Source organism: Aotus nancymaae, unplaced genomic scaffold, assembly GCF_030222135.1.
Source record: "Aotus nancymaae isolate 86718 unplaced genomic scaffold, 86718_ANA_hifiasm-v0.15.2.pri h1tg000058l, whole genome shotgun sequence".
In the NCBI taxonomy this organism is placed as follows: Eukaryota; Metazoa; Chordata; class Mammalia; order Primates; family Aotidae; genus Aotus; species Aotus nancymaae.
Genome location: NW_026988472.1, coordinates 11,639,881 through 11,654,890, shown reverse-complemented (window position 1 = coordinate 11,654,890; position 15,010 = coordinate 11,639,881). Strand labels below are relative to the sequence as shown.

The 15,010-nt window shown below is 53.1% G+C and overlaps 1 protein-coding gene across 9 annotated transcripts; it reads left to right on the top strand.

Annotated features, from left to right (window-relative positions):
- The first annotated feature begins 2,239 nt into the window (after positions 1 to 2,239).
- On the top strand, positions 2,240 to 13,738 carry CDK16 (cyclin dependent kinase 16). 9 transcript variants are annotated; one of them, XM_012477369.3, is made up of 17 exons: positions 3,464 to 6,384; positions 7,070 to 7,236; positions 7,477 to 7,684; positions 8,290 to 8,423; positions 8,525 to 8,650; positions 8,744 to 8,800; positions 8,898 to 9,012; positions 9,664 to 9,758; positions 9,857 to 9,919; positions 10,169 to 10,292; positions 10,471 to 10,591; positions 10,700 to 10,797; positions 10,882 to 10,987; positions 11,069 to 11,111; positions 11,263 to 11,353; positions 12,423 to 12,500; positions 12,856 to 13,737. In XM_012477369.3, the coding sequence occupies exons 2-17, from the start codon at positions 7,096 to 7,098 to the stop codon at positions 12,894 to 12,896; spliced, it is 1,641 nt and encodes a 546-aa protein (XP_012332792.1). In that variant the 5' UTR covers positions 3,464 to 6,384; positions 7,070 to 7,095; the 3' UTR covers positions 12,897 to 13,737. The 9 variants fall into 9 exon arrangements, with proteins under 9 accessions (XP_012332797.1, XP_012332795.1, XP_012332798.1 ...); XM_012477374.2 differs by lacking the exons at positions 3,464 to 6,384; positions 7,070 to 7,236; positions 12,856 to 13,737 and adding exons at positions 2,240 to 2,652; positions 12,587 to 12,827; XM_012477372.2 differs by lacking the exons at positions 3,464 to 6,384; positions 7,070 to 7,236 and adding an exon at positions 2,483 to 2,652.
- The last annotated feature ends 1,272 nt before the right edge of the window (positions 13,739 to 15,010 follow it).

The window sequence follows — 15,010 nt, the reverse complement described above, 5'->3', positions numbered from 1 at the left end:
CACTCTTCTACTCTGTTCCTGAACTGGCTTGATTCCCATCATAGCCTGTGCCCACATCTGCTGCCTCCTGTGCCAGTTCCTGGTCCCAGGCACAGTATATGCCCTTGCCCACCTCTTCCTGACCATTTTATTTTCTTGGCCTTGTCTGCTTGGGTGATCTCATCCTTCCACAGTTTCTTCGCCACTAGGACATTAAGGACAGAGGCACTTTCCCTTTGGTATCTAGTGGTGATGCTGTCAAGTGGAAAGTTTTTCCCACCACAGGCACTTTCCCATTATTGCTCTAGAGTACCCTAGACACTCCACACCGCAGTCCACTGGCCATACCACTACAGCAGTTGAGGCTTGAACACAACTGTTGTCGTCTTTCTCCAGTATGCCAGCTCCTTTGCAGACACTCCAGACACCTTGTTCACTGCACCTCCCCCATTACAGCTCCATTTCTTCCCCACCACAATTCCTGGATCTCCTTGACACCTTATTCATACCTGACACCCTTCTCCATCAAAACCAGCTTTTGAGTCAGGCATATTGAATCCTGGTTGCATCTTAGTCATTGCCCCTCCACCTGATTCCATTTAATTCTGCTGTTTGTCTACCACTGTAACACCAGTGAGATGGGAGATCAGGGCTCAGCAGGCAGGGGTTGCATAATTGCACCGAGCCCCCTGCACCCAGCAGCCACAAAGGACAAGGTGGGACAAAGGTTTCTCTTGTCACTGCCTGGAACTATTTGCCATTCAGGTGTTCAACAAACATTTGTTGTGTGCTGTGTACCAGTCACTTTCTAGGCATGTGAGACAGCATGGATAAAACGGATCCCTGTTCTAGGGTTTATGTTCTGCTAGGTTGAGACCCAGAATACACCATTAACACAGAAAGCAAAATGAACCTTAGAAGTTGATCAGTGCTCTTTAAAAGGTGAGGAGGGCCGGGCGCGGTGGATCACCTGAGGTCAGGAGTTCAAGACCAGCCTGGCCATCATGGTGAAACCCCATCTTTAAAAATAAAAAAAGAAAAGGTGAGGAATAGAGCCCGATCTGGGGATCTGGAATGACGGCAGTGCAGGTAGGAATTTTTAATTAGGAAAGGCTTCATGGACATGACTTTGAAGCAAGCACCGGGAAGAAGTGAATGAGGCACGTGGATGTGGGGGAGGAGCATTCCAGGCAAAGGGAACCGCAAATGCAAAGCCCCTAAGGCTGGATTGTGCCCGTTTCTGAGAAACGGCTAGAAAGAGAGCTAGTAGGCGGCAGTGAGGGGAAGAAGAGAAAGGGGTGAGGTCAGAGAAGTGATGGACTTGTTCTAGGCCAAGGTGAGGACTTTTGGCTTTCTGTGTTTGTCAAATATTTCCACTTCCATCATGGCCCGGTAAATCTTCACTAATATAAACCTTACTGAAAGTCCTAACTGTTGTGACCAAGGCTGCCATAAAGGGAAGCCCGGAAGAGCCGGGGACGCTACCTTTGAACAGGGGTGTAGTGTAAGGATGTGCCAGAAGGCCTGCTGGAGGTTGCAGCCGTTTGAGCTGAACTTGGGGATAGTGTGGTTTTCCAGGCATAAGGAAGTGAGGGATTAGGTCGGCCTGGTAGTGCTTGGCACACAACAGGCGCCCAATAAATAAAATGGAAATAAAACCGCGGAGTGTTCTACTTGTGTTGACTGACATCAAAACAAAAGAAAAAACCCGCAGAGTGAGGGGAGGCACGGGGGAGGCCTGTGGCGGACAAGAGAAGTGGCAGAAATATCCAACGCAGGGCGCCTATGCAAATACTAGCGTGAGGCAGAAAAGAAGCTCCGCGTCGCGCGAAGTTCCAAGCATGCGCAGTAGTGGCTCCCGCATCTCTAAGGATCCGCCTCTTTCCTCCCTCCTCAGCCTCTGTTCCACCCCGGGAGGCCCGCTGTAGGAAATGAGAGGCGGGCTAAAGGCGGGACCAGACCCGATTGAGCGCAATTATGACCAATCATCTCGCGGAATATTCGGCCTATAGTTGAAGGAGAAGCTCAGAACAAAAAGGAGACCCCACCTCCGGCGACGGTGAAAACCTATGAAACCCGGGCGGAGGCGTGCGGAGTTGGGTAGAGAGCGAAATCACGCCTCTTCAGTCAGCCACGCCCTTTATTCTTGCTCGGCCTCGCCACAGGGAGCAAATCCGATTGGCTGGACGACAACCTCAAAGGGCAGGGCTGCACACGTTCACTATGGGAATGAGGTAGCGGTGGAGGGGGCAGTTGGGCGGGGATAGGCTGTCCTAGCTAAGGTGGTAAAGGCCAATAACTGTTGAGGCCGCCTCTCCTCGAAAAGTCATCTTCTCGCGAACCTTTAAAATTCCTTCCTCCCCAAGCACCTCAAGGGACTAGAACTGAGCGCTTCATTTGTCTTTTTCCTTTTTGCAAAAGTCCCGTTTGCCACCATGAGGATGTACCAAATGAGACCGAGTAGGGGGAGCGAGTGGTGACTGACGCGCCAGTTTACTGGCCGCTGCTCTCTTTGGCGCTAGCAAACTTCTGCCAAGATCGGAACTGAGTACTAAACAGCCTCCACACTTTTCCCTGGTGCCGTCCCCAGCCCGGCGCCGCATCCCGCTGTGGGCTCGCAATGGCCGCGTCCCCTCCCGCTGCGGACGGGTCCTTTGGTACAGGCAGTACGAGGTGAGTACCCTCCTCTCCACTTCACCCTTCCCAGCGCCTGCGTGCGCATGCGCGGAGCGCGGCGCGCGCGGCGGTTGGGCCGTTGGCTGTTCGGCCCTGGGATCCGCCGCGACTCTGCGATCAGCCGGCTCTGAGCCGCGAGCCGCCGTGAGCACTCGGATTCGAGCCGGCGCCAACGAGCCCGGGGGCATAGCCCGCAGCGGCCAAGCTCATGGCCGGCTGAGCGGGACGCCGCCTCCGCCTCAGCCACCGCCGCCGCCGCCGCCTCCTCCTCCTCAGCCGGCGGCGGCCCGGGCCCAGCAACCATGGCCGAAGACTACTGGGACGGGCGCCTGCGGCGAACAGGAGGACAAGGAGGTCGCGCGGCCTCATCCCGGGCCGCCGCCCCAGGCGCCGCCGCGCCGGCCCCGCGGCTCTGAGGTTGCTCGCGCGCCCCCGCCGGTGAGCGCGTCCCCGAGGCGTGGGGGCTGCCCCTCCTCCTTCAGAACCCACCCGGGCGGTGCCCGGGGGTCCGGACTGGCAGGTGCCCCCACCCCCGGCGAATTTCCCAGAATGCACCGGGGCAGGGGGGTCATTTGGGGCCTCCCTGACCTTGGCCCCGCCCTGGGCCCGTCCTGCGAGCTGGGGATGGGAAGTGCTGTGGGTGCTAATGGGGATCAGGGGGAAATCAAAGGACCAAAGGGTGTGGAAATGGGTGACAGTGGGGTGAAGGACTGGGGGGTTGCTAACGGGGGTCGGGGCATGTGGCATTAAGCCTTACGACTGTGTAAAGTTCAAGGCCCGGTGTGTGCTTGTGGAAAGAGGGCGGGGTGCGGAGCGGGTGAGGGACCCGAGGGTGTATAACGGCCGGTAGGATGTCGAGGAAGTTCCAAGACATGCTCATAGGGGTTATGTCCGCAAAGAGGCCAGGTGTGTGTTTATGGGAGACAGGGTGGCACAGGTACCAGAACGTGTGCTGATGGGATCAGAGCTCTGAGGCCTGGCACGTGGCGATGAGGGCCGGGATGGTGTTAATACTGCGTGTCTGTCCGTGGGGCCTGCAGTGTGTGAGAGTGCAGTGTGTGCTTGTGGAGGGCAGGTAGTTGAAGGACTCGACTGTGGCGTGTGCCCAAGTGGGGGTCATGGCTGTAGAGGGTATATGCCTGTGGCCACAAAGGTCTGGGTGGTTTGGGGCCCAGTACATGCTAATGAGGGCAGAGTGGAGGAGGGACCTGAGGGTATCTAATGGCGGAAGGACGGTGGAAGACCTGAGCCTGGCCTAAGGGAGATGAGAATTGTGTGTCTGCGGGCCTGGGAAGGGGGGTGGGGAGGGAAGTGTCTTAGCACTGTCAGAGGCTCAGTGCACAAAGGGTCAAGGTGATGTGAAATGTGTGTCCATGAACACAAGGAATGTGAGTCTCGAGGGCACACTAGGAAGGAGCAGGATAATACAAGAAGTTCTGGTGGTTGCTAATGTGGGTTTAGAGCCATAGAGGCACTTCAACGTGTGCCATTGGGAGAATCTGTGAGGTCTGGAATATGCTAATAAGCGTCAGAACCTAGCGAACATTGTGCCTGTGTGTGTCTGAAGGGGACTAGAGTGTTTTGAGGTTCCAGAGAGTGCTACTTGGGGGTAGGGCTGTGGAGGGAATCTAGTGTATAATAAGGGAGATCAAGGCTTTCATGAAAGGATCCAAGTATGGTCCAACAGGGATTATATCTGGAGGGGTCGGAGCAGAGAGAAATAGAGGACAGGAATGTGTGATGATCTCGCTGTGCTAAAGTGGATTACAGCTAGGGAGGGCTGAAGTGTGTGCTAATGGGAGTCAGGGCTGAATGGAGACCTATATGCACTAATGAGGGTCAGGCCATGGTAGAACAGTGTGTTTGTGTGTCCCTGGGGAATAGGGCTGAGTAGGGGTTCAGGGTGCACTAATGTGGAGACAGGACTGTGTGAGGCCCAGCGTGTGCTAATAGGAATCAGGGCTGAGTGAAGGCTCAGTTTGTGCTGACTGAGGGGACAGGACAGTGGAAGGACTGGAATGTGTGTTAGCGATGGTCATAGCTGTGAAGCGCCCTGAGTGTGGGTAATACTGGTTAGAGATCTATCTGTAAGGTTTACTTTATGTTAATGGCATTCGGTGCTGCGTGAAGAAGGTCCACTGAGTGCTAATGTGGGTCAGCTATAGAGTACCCCAAGTGCATGTTAATAGAGGTCAGAATCATGTAGAGGGGAACAATATGTTAACGAGGGAGGTCAGTGCTACAGAGAAGCTGGCAAGCAGCTAGGCCAGGGAGGGGCCCAAGAATGTGGTAGCAAGAGTTACTTAGAGGAGGCTGAGTGTGTGCTGGCAGAGTTCAGGGCGATATGTTATGTGTTGGGGCTTTGAATGCTGATGGGTATATGAGATGATAGCAGGTAAGATGTATTGAGGCCTCCTTGAGAGTCTAGCATGTACTAATGGGGATCAGGACATAGAGTGTGATGATCGAGTCCTTAGTGGTCAGTGTGGTGAGTATCCTTGAGCATGAGAGTAGGCTGAGGATGAGTATATGTCTTCGGGGATCAGAAGGGTCAGGCAGGACGTGTGCCCTTTTTGGGGTGAGGTTTTATGTCCAGTTTCTTGCTCCCTCCACTTTTTTGAAATCTAAAAAGCTCAGACAACTGAAATGATATTTAAGTTTCCTTGCATATAAACATTCAAGTATCTTTGTTCACAGGGACTTGCCTGAGCTCCCCCCATCCCCCTTTCTGGGAGTGTTTGTTATGTGAAATACAGATTTTGTACCCAATCTTCCTAAAATTCCAAAAAAACTGAACTCCAGAGCATGTACAGCCCTTGGGGTTTCCAGTTAGAGGTCGTGGTCCCATGGCTCCTGCTGGCTCCCTCCCCATCCTCCATTCAGCCCTACTTCCAGTCTCCCCCAGCCCCTCCCCTACTCCCTGTCACAACATGCAAAGCAGTTGGGTATCTGCGCCATATGGGGACACAAGGTTGTCTTTGGGAGCTGGCCATGCTTTACCTTCCTCACCTTAGGTCCAGTATTCAGCATCCCAGGTCAGGATGTTTTGTCGTTATCCTGGGTTCTCCATGGTTGGACCTCATCCTCTATCTGAGGTCTTTCTGCTAGGCTGGCCCCTACCCCTCCTGGGGATAGTGAGTTCAGCCAGAGGGGAGTTGGGGTGGGAACTGCTGGGGGAAGCACCTGATTTCAAGGTAGCAGATGACCCATTTCTCTCCTCAGATCGAGCCCGTCTCATCCTCGACCTCCTATCTAACTCTGCTTCCCTTGGGCCCAGGGCCATCTTAGGCCCTGCTGTGAGTCCAGATGGTTCCTGGGCCAGGTCTTTCCCCCTCCTTGCTGGCCCAGAGCCCAGGAGGAAGCAGAAGAAGGCTGGCCTAAGCCTTTTGGTGGCCCCATTCCCTTCAGCAATCCATCTAGGTCATCTTCCTATTGATGCCAGCATCCCTGGGCTACCCTGTTTAGGGTTGTTCAGTGAGTAGCAGGGACTCAACACCTCAGCAGAGGTTGGTCCTAGGCCCTCAGCCCTCTGATTCACTTTTTTCTGCCATAAGCACTTTTTGAGCATCTACTCTGTGTCAGTCACTATTCCAGGTCCTCAGGATATAGCCGTGATCTAAACACAGAAACCTACCCTGGCGGAGCTGATCTTCTAGTTGTGGCGGTGAGGAGATAGACAGTAAAGACTAAAGAAACCACCAATAAGTAGGTGGTATCATTTCTGAGGAGGTAATGAGTGCTGGGGGGATAACTGGCAAGGTGAGGGAGCTCGGGATGGTTGAGATTTTAAATAGGGTTATTCATGGAGGCCTCATGAAAAAGGTGACTTTTGAGCAATGGCCTGAAGGGAGAGGGGAGTGAGCCATTTCGAAATTTAGGGGAAGGGTGTTCCAGGTACCAGGAACAACCAGTGTAAAGGCCCTGAGGTGGGACTCTGCTGGGTGTGGTTACAGAACAGCAATTAGGAATGTTGGAGGAAGGGGGGATCAGAGGTAATAGGGGCAAATGAGGTAAAGACCTGCGGGCCACATTGAGGACTGGGGCATGTATTTGGGGTGATGAGAAATGTAGTACATTCTTGAGTAGAGGAGAAATGTGACCTGGCTTGTAAAAGTCTGGATTAGACCCTAAGGGTCCTAACCTGATCAAACCTTTCTGGCAGCCCTGAGAACAGCTGGTGTACACTGAGACATCCCACCCCCCCGCCCAACAATCCCACTCAGTGGTTGGGTCTGGGCAGGACACCCTGACAATGCCCCCACCCGGTGGTTGTCATGACGATGATTGCTAGAGGAGTCAGGAGGGGAGGGTCCCTGTGGGCACAGGGAATAGTCTGCCTTGGCCTTCAGGGGTGGTGCCAGGGGAACCATGCCACTCTACGGGCGTGCTCGAGGCCATGTCATCCATCCCTCAGTTCTGGGCCCACGCCCTGTTCGACCCATGGCTGGCCCCATCACTGCATCTGTACCTGAGAAGATCTGCTATGGAGCTTTCTCCTGCAGTGGGGCTATTCCCCTAGAGGCCAGCAATCCATCATTTGGGCCCTTGCCCTCAATCAGCCACCTAAATCCAAGAACTCAGGTGGGCTACTTAGGAGCAGGGTCCCGGGGGGCTGGCAGTGTGGGTGGGCAAGTATTGACAAGGATCCCCGACCATGCTGGGTTTCCAGAAATCCCAAGTGGCCCTAGGGGGTCCATAGTGGTTGAGTGAGCACTGACAACTTCATGTCAGTGCTCCCTGCTAGGTTGTGGGCTTAAGGGGACCCATGGCGATCAAGCAAATGCTAATATGAGACCCATTTCCATCCTTGCCCTTGCTTAGATCGCCATGGATCGGATGAAGAAGATCAAACGGCAGCTGTCAATGACACTCCGAGGTAGCCGAAGCATAGACAAGACCAATGGTGCCACTGAGCAGATAGGCCTGGATGAGAGTGGTGGTGGTGGTGGCAGTGACCCTGGAGAGGCCCCCACACGTGCTGCTCCTGGGGAACTTCGCTCTGCACGGGGCCCACTCAGCTCTGCACCAGGTGGGTCCACTAGCTACTCCGTCTCCCATATGACCCCAGGCTGCTTCCCAGGTGCTGCCTCTTGACCACATGCCTCATTTTCCTCTCTATTTTCTGTCCCTTCTCTGCCCCCCATGTGCTTTCTTCTTCCCCTTCCCTCCCATCTCTCAACACCCTCTGTCTATCTGTCCATCTGCACTCCTTTCCTTGCCTTTCTGGCCAGGCCCCGTGGTGGGGGGCAGAGGGTGCCTTACCTGCCACAGCTGCCCCAAGGCTCCCTCTGCCCTTCTGCCCTCCAAGGTGGCCTCCTCAGGCCTCTGATACCTGCCTGCCCTGGGCCTGCCTTCCCAGGGCCCTTGGCTTACCCCCACCACCACCTAGCTACTGGCTCTGAGCTCAGTTTGCCCTTGGAAGAGAGGGTTCCACTAGGTGACTTTTGCACCCTCCCCCAGTTCAACCTGTTCTAGATGTACCTGGGCCCCATCACCCTCTCCCTGAGGGACTCCAGGTTTACTCTGGGGGCCATGTGTACACATGTGTGATGATGGAATATGTTTCATGGGGAAGGGGGTTTCCTGTGGTACCTGACCCCACCTGGCCTGCCCTACCCCTCTCCCTGCCACCAGAGATTGTGCACGAGGACTTGAAGATGGGGTCTGATGGGGAGAGTGATCAGGCTTCAGCCACATCCTCGGATGAGGTGCAGTCTCCAGTGAGAGTGCGCATGCGCAACCATCCCCCACGCAAGATCTCCACTGAGGTGTGTAACGCCCTGTCCGGTTTGTGAAGGAGCTGGGAAAGGGGGTTGGACCTGGGGAGGTGGAGCTCATGATCCTGTTTCTCTCTCACCTTACCTGCTAGGACATCAACAAGCGCCTATCGCTACCAGCTGACATCCGGCTACCTGAGGGCTACCTTGAGAAGCTGACCCTCAATAGCCCCATCTTTGACAAGCCACTCAGCCGCCGCCTCCGTCGTGTCAGCCTGGTAAGTGTCTTCTATTCCTGTTCTCTCTTTTTTCTCCTCCTCTCCCAGACCCTTCTCCTGAGCCTGCTTCAACCTGCTTCCTTTGTCCCACAGTCTGAGATTGGCTTTGGGAAACTGGAGACTTACATTAAGCTGGACAAGCTGGGCGAGGTGAGAGGCAGCCTGGAGGCCCATGGCGGGGATGGAGGTCAGTGGGAACTCCTAGAATCTCATAGCACCTCTCCTGTGACACTTCCTTATATTCCAGGGTACCTATGCCACCGTCTACAAAGGCAAAAGCAAGCTCACAGACAACCTTGTGGCACTCAAGGAGATCAGACTGGAACATGAAGAGGGAGCACCATGCACCGCCATCCGGGAAGGTACACACCCCCATCCCATCTGCCCCAGGCTTCCCTGACCCACCCCATGGTGCACACACTCCATAATGAGAACAAAGACTGGTTCTAGGACCGCCCCCCCTCCCCTGCCGAGAACACTCTGGCTTCTGTCATCCGCATATCCAGGTAATAATCAGGATAACCAGGAATCTGTTCCCATTTGGATAAAAGGTGGATGAATTGCAAACCAGGTTGCTAGCTTTGGTTCTGAGAACACCCCTGAAAGTAGTCACTAATTTATTTACAGCAACAATTTCTAGTCAGAATATCACATGGAATGACTTTGAATTCAATTTCACACAATGCTGCAGGCCTATGTACTGAGGGTTAGAGCCAGGCCCCTTCCCAGAAACCAAAAGCAGGTTGTGAAAATCTAGTGCCAAATGAGCCTGGAGCTGCAATCCCAGGTTCTTGCTCCATACTGTCCTCTGAGTCTTATTTTCTACATCTGGAACATGGAGACACAACTTCTTTCTGGCGTGAGGTGGGTTAGAGCTGGTGGCTCCAAGGCATTACCCTGAACTGTCTGGAGAAAGAAAACCTGGGCTTGCCCCTTTCTAGTCCTTGTCCTCACCTCTGTCCTGAGGGTAGGACCCTGACTCTTCCCCTGTCCCACTCCCATGCTTCCTGCAGTGTCTCTGCTCAAGGACCTCAAACACGCCAACATTGTTACGCTACATGACATTATCCACACGGAGAAGTCCCTCACCCTTGTCTTTGAGTACCTGGTAAGGTTGAGTGGCAGTGGGTCCCAGGGGGAGGTGGGGAGAAGGCCAGGAGCCATAGGAAGTAACCCTCATTTCTGTACCACCTCTTCTTTCCTCAGGACAAGGACCTGAAGCAGTACCTGGATGATTGTGGGAACATCATCAACATGCACAACGTGAAAGTGGGTGTGGGCCAGGAAGCAGGGGCACAAGGGGGCCCCCACTCACCCACTCCAACCCACAAATCTCCCAGAAATGGACTCTTCCCTTTGGCTTTTTTTGCTGGGAGCCCTTGGAGGGCACTGGGACCTGTCCTCTTTTGGTGACAAGGCTCTGGGCCCAGTGTCTGTGTTTGGGAGGGGAGCAGTGCCTGCTGGGGGTCGGGCTAGTGGATAGTCTTTGACCTCTGCCTGCCATTCCTGGGTCCCCAGCTGTTCCTGTTCCAGCTGCTCCGTGGCCTGGCCTACTGCCACCGGCAGAAGGTGCTACACCGAGACCTCAAGCCCCAGAACCTGCTCATCAACGAGAGAGGAGAGCTCAAGCTGGCTGACTTTGGTACCACTGGCCTCCCCCTTCTTCTCATTGGCCCCCAGCCTCCTACTTTCCCACGACCACTTAATCTCATTTCCCTTCAGCCTCGCCAGATTTTGCCTAGGACACCATTGGTCCCAACTGCACTCTCCCCTAGACTTGGCCCATGACCTTCTCATTCTAGCTGTCCTTTCTATGACAGGTCTGGCCCGGGCCAAGTCAATCCCAACAAAGACGTACTCCAATGAGGTGGTGACACTGTGGTACCGTCCCCCTGACATCCTGCTTGGGTCCACGGACTACTCCACTCAGATTGACATGTGGTAAGGCCAGGTGGAAGTGTGGTGGGGACCATGTGGTAAGGGGGGTGGCTTGGTCACAACAGCCACCCAGCCAGCTGTCTCTCTCTCCACTGTGCCCTCCCTGCTCAGGGGTGTGGGCTGCATCTTCTATGAGATGGCCACAGGCCGGCCTCTCTTCCCGGGCTCCACGGTGGAGGAACAACTACATTTCATCTTCCGCATCTTAGGTGAGGAGGCATGGGCCCAAGGCACTGTGGAGACACACAGGGAAGACCTGTGAGATGTTCAGGGTAACTCTTCTTCCCTACTAGGAACCCCAACTGAGGAGACGTGGCCAGGCATCCTGTCCAATGAAGAGTTCAAGACCTACAACTACCCCAAGTACCGAGCCGAGGCCCTTTTGAGCCACGCACCCCGGTGAGGCTGGTGGGTGGGTGCATGTTAAGGGCCAGGGTGTCCAAACTCATTTTAAAGCAGATTTCCTTGTCCTTGTGGCAGACTTGATAGTGACGGGGCTGACCTCCTTACCAAGCTGCTGCAGGTGAGACCACCTTGGGCCAGTGTTGGGGGTAAGGGATTCAAGGTATGGGGAAACAGGGACCCCCCCACCCAACCAGGGGCAGGGTCTGAGGTGGGCAGGAGACCTACTCATTGAAGATATCAATACTATCCCCTACCTCCCCCCAACTCAGTTTGAGGGTCGAAATCGGATCTCTGCAGAGGATGCCATGAAACATCCATTCTTCCTCAGTCTGGGGGAGCGGATCCACAAACTTCCTGACAGTGAGTGGAGCTGGGGAATGGACCAGCTAGTGTGGGGACTGGGAAACAGGACTGCTGGGGCCAGCTGGCGGGTTGCATAGGATCTGGCTGTGCCACCTCTAAGTAGGGGGACATCTTGTTCACATGTGTGATGGGTTATTTGTCATGAAGATATTTTTTAGTTTTCAGTTCCTTTTACCTTTCATGAAAATTTCAAACATACATAAAAATATATGTAATAGCACTTTACCTTTTTTAAGTAGACATTTCCTTACATGTGCTAAAAAATGCACAAATCATAAGTATGAATTTTCATAAATGAAACACATTCTTGTAACCAGCACAAAAGTCAAGAAACAGAATGTTAGAAGCTCCTTGCCCTCAGCTCCCTTGCATCTCCTTCAGTTATTCCCAGCCCCCTCCCAAAGGGTGACCACTGTTTTAACCTCTAACAGCAAAGATAAGTTTTTTCTGTCTTTGTACTTTATAGAAATAGAATCACATGTGATGTTCACTTTTTATATCTGGCTTTTAAGAACTTTTTAATATGGATATTTTCAAATATATGTATTTATATATTAGTCAAAACAATGTGATGAGTCCCTAAGTACTCCCATGAGTCAATAAGTGGTCAATCTGGTTTTATCTATATTCTCTCTGATTATTTTGAATCACATCTAATCCCAGACATCATAGCATTTATCCCTCATTTCAGCATATACCTATAAAAGATTTTTTTAAAACAGTATTATCAAACCTACAAAAAAATTTGCCTACTTTCTTATCTCCTTACTGGATTAATATATAAAGCAAATCCCAACCACCACCCATCACCTAGACTTAACAGGTGGTAATTGCAATACCATAATCCATTTGACAAAATTAATGTTGATTTCTTTGTGTCGTATAGTAGTCCATATTTCATTGTCCCTAGTTGTAGCTGGTTTGTGTATGGAATTGTTTGACAGATGAAGGTCAAGCCTCTCAAAGAAGGGGCAGCTTTTTCTAATTCCTCCAGTGGAGTTATGTGGGGCTGGTCCTAGATGACCTCATGGGTCATCCCCTACTTCTATGTCTCCCCCATCTGTAGCTACTTCCATATTTGCACTAAAGGAGATTCAGCTACAAAAGGAGGCCAGCCTTCGGTCTTCATCAATGCCTGACTCAGGTGGGTGTAGGCCCTTGTCTTGCTCCCTGCCCCACCCACCTACCTGCTTGCCCACCAACAGCCATCTGCTCTGCTTTCCCCTGCAGGCAGGCCAGCTTTCCGCGTGGTGGACACCGAGTTCTAAGCCACAGACAGAGGCCCCAGCAGGCAGCGGCTGGAGGGATGCCACACCCCTCACAGGGCAGCCCCCAACTACATCTTCCCTGCTTACTCTCTGCCTACCTGCCTGAGCCATGTTCGCCTGCCCACTTGTCCTCTGCTGCCTGCCCAAACACCCGACCATTGGCCTGTCTGCTGGGTGCTAACAAAGCTCTCATCACTCCTTCACTTGGTCTGTCTGTCTCTGTCTTGGTAGTTGCCGGCGGACAGCATGGTCATGCCAGCCTCCCACACTGAGGCCAGGCCTACCCCTCATCATACCATCCCCCAGGACCACTACCCCACGGCCAGCCAGGGGTCCAGAGCTAGTCCAGGCTGAGGATCTCAACTCAGACAAGATGGTAACAATGCCTTGAGTCTGAGGCATCCCTGCCTGCTTTCCTGCCTGCCCCACCTGCCTCATATTATGTGGGCCTTTTTTTTTTTGTTTATTTCATTGTTTTTTTTAATGATTTTAAATGAGGTTTTCATTTTTTAAAATGCAATATCTCTGTATACAGACTGGCTGGGCCCCACCCCCTGTGTGTGGCCCTCCCACAGTATTTTGTGCAATGAAGCCCTGCTCTCAGCCTTTCAGAGACAGGGACACAGCCCCTATTTGGAACCCTGATCATCACCAGACCCTGAGATCAGCTATGGGAAAGCATGCCACGGCCACTCACCTTCCTACCCCCGCCTTCCATCCCCAGCTGCACGGGGATCTAGGGACCTCCAGAGACTCTGGGAAATGGACAAGGTCGGGGGGGGGGCCCACTCTTTCCCTCCTGCAGTCCCGTAGCTGGGGCCTCCTTCCTTCTCAGGGTCTCCCCAGCCCAGCCCTCCTGCTCCCATCCCACGCGGTGCTGTTGGGTAGGGGCCCTGCCAGGAACTGACCAGCTTGGCAAGGAGCCATAGTGTGCATGTGTGTGCACAAGGAGGGTTGGCAGGGGTGTGAGGGGTTGTGCCCAAGTATTGCCCCCTATCCTCTGGGGGAGGGTGAGGCAGGGCAGGGACAGTCTCCAGGGTCAGTCCCTGGATGGGTGGTTACCTCCCCTTCCTCCACCCTAAGCCCTGGGGCCCTGAAATGGGGTGGGAGGGCAGGGGTGGGAGCCCTCCTAGTGGGGTTTGGGGGGTTGGGTTCCTGAATGCACCATAATCGCTGTATGAAATATTAAAAAGTCTAAAGTGAAAATCCTGCTTGTAAATCCCTGTAGGGGTGGAGGGTGGTCGAGCTGGGGTGACTACTGGGACCTTGGAGAATTCATGCCTGATCACCGTTGTCTAGAACACTGGGAGTGGGCCAGGGACACGTCACGACTATGAAAAAGGCATCTAGGGCACTGCACATGTAACAGTGGAACATGGTGTTGAAGCAGGTAGGGCAGGCTGAATGGTATTAATGGGCTGAAAAGCAGAAAGGGGAGTTAGATTTGCCTAGGAATATGAGGAAGCTGATAAGAGGGTGGAGGCAGGGGAGTGGAGAGACGATGTTTGAAAGACACTGAAAGGCCTAATAGAACCATGGATGAGAAGATGAGGCAAAGGCCCAGTATGACCACCACAGCATCTGTCTAGGAAACCATGAAGAGGAGGGAATGTAAGAGGACGGTAGAGGGTACATTTTGGATCACTGAGTAGGTAGAGAAATCCTTTAATACATGGATCAAATTAAGCAGTGGGGCCATAGATGGAGCTGGAAATTTCTATTATTAGTGTCCAGGAAGTAATGGAAACCATGGGCATGGGTGAGTTTGCAAGAGGCCAGGGATCAGTGACACAACCTGGAACTTGCCCTCAGGAGGAGAGTTGAGACTTCTATTTCCTTTGTCCTGTGAGTTCCAGCCCCAGTCCCATCATCTTGGGCAAAGCCAAGGATTGTTTTCCAAGCAGAAGTGGTGGGGTGAGCAGGACCAGGGAAATACTGCAAGTAATGGTAAACCTAATTAAGTGGGTGTTTACTAAAGCCCAGTGGTGGGGACTCACAGACCTCTAATCACTGTACTGTGTCTTTTTTTTTTTTTTTTTTTTTTGAGACGAGTCTGTCACCCAGGCTGGAGTGCAGTGGCATGATCTCGGCTCACTGCAGCCTCTGCCTCCTTGGTTCAAGTGATTCTCCTGCCTCAGCCTCCCAAGTAGCTGGGATTAGAGGTGTGCACCACCACTCCTGGCTAATTTTTGTATTTTTAGTAAAGACAGGGTTTTGCCATATTGACCAGGCTGGTGTTGAACTCCTGACCTCAAGTGATCCACCCACCTCAGCTTCCCAAAGTGATGGTATTACAGGGGTGAGCCACTGCACGTGTCTTTGTAAGCACTTTGGTTATGTTTCAGCTTGCAGCTCTATGGTGCCATGATGACTGCCATGTCCCCAG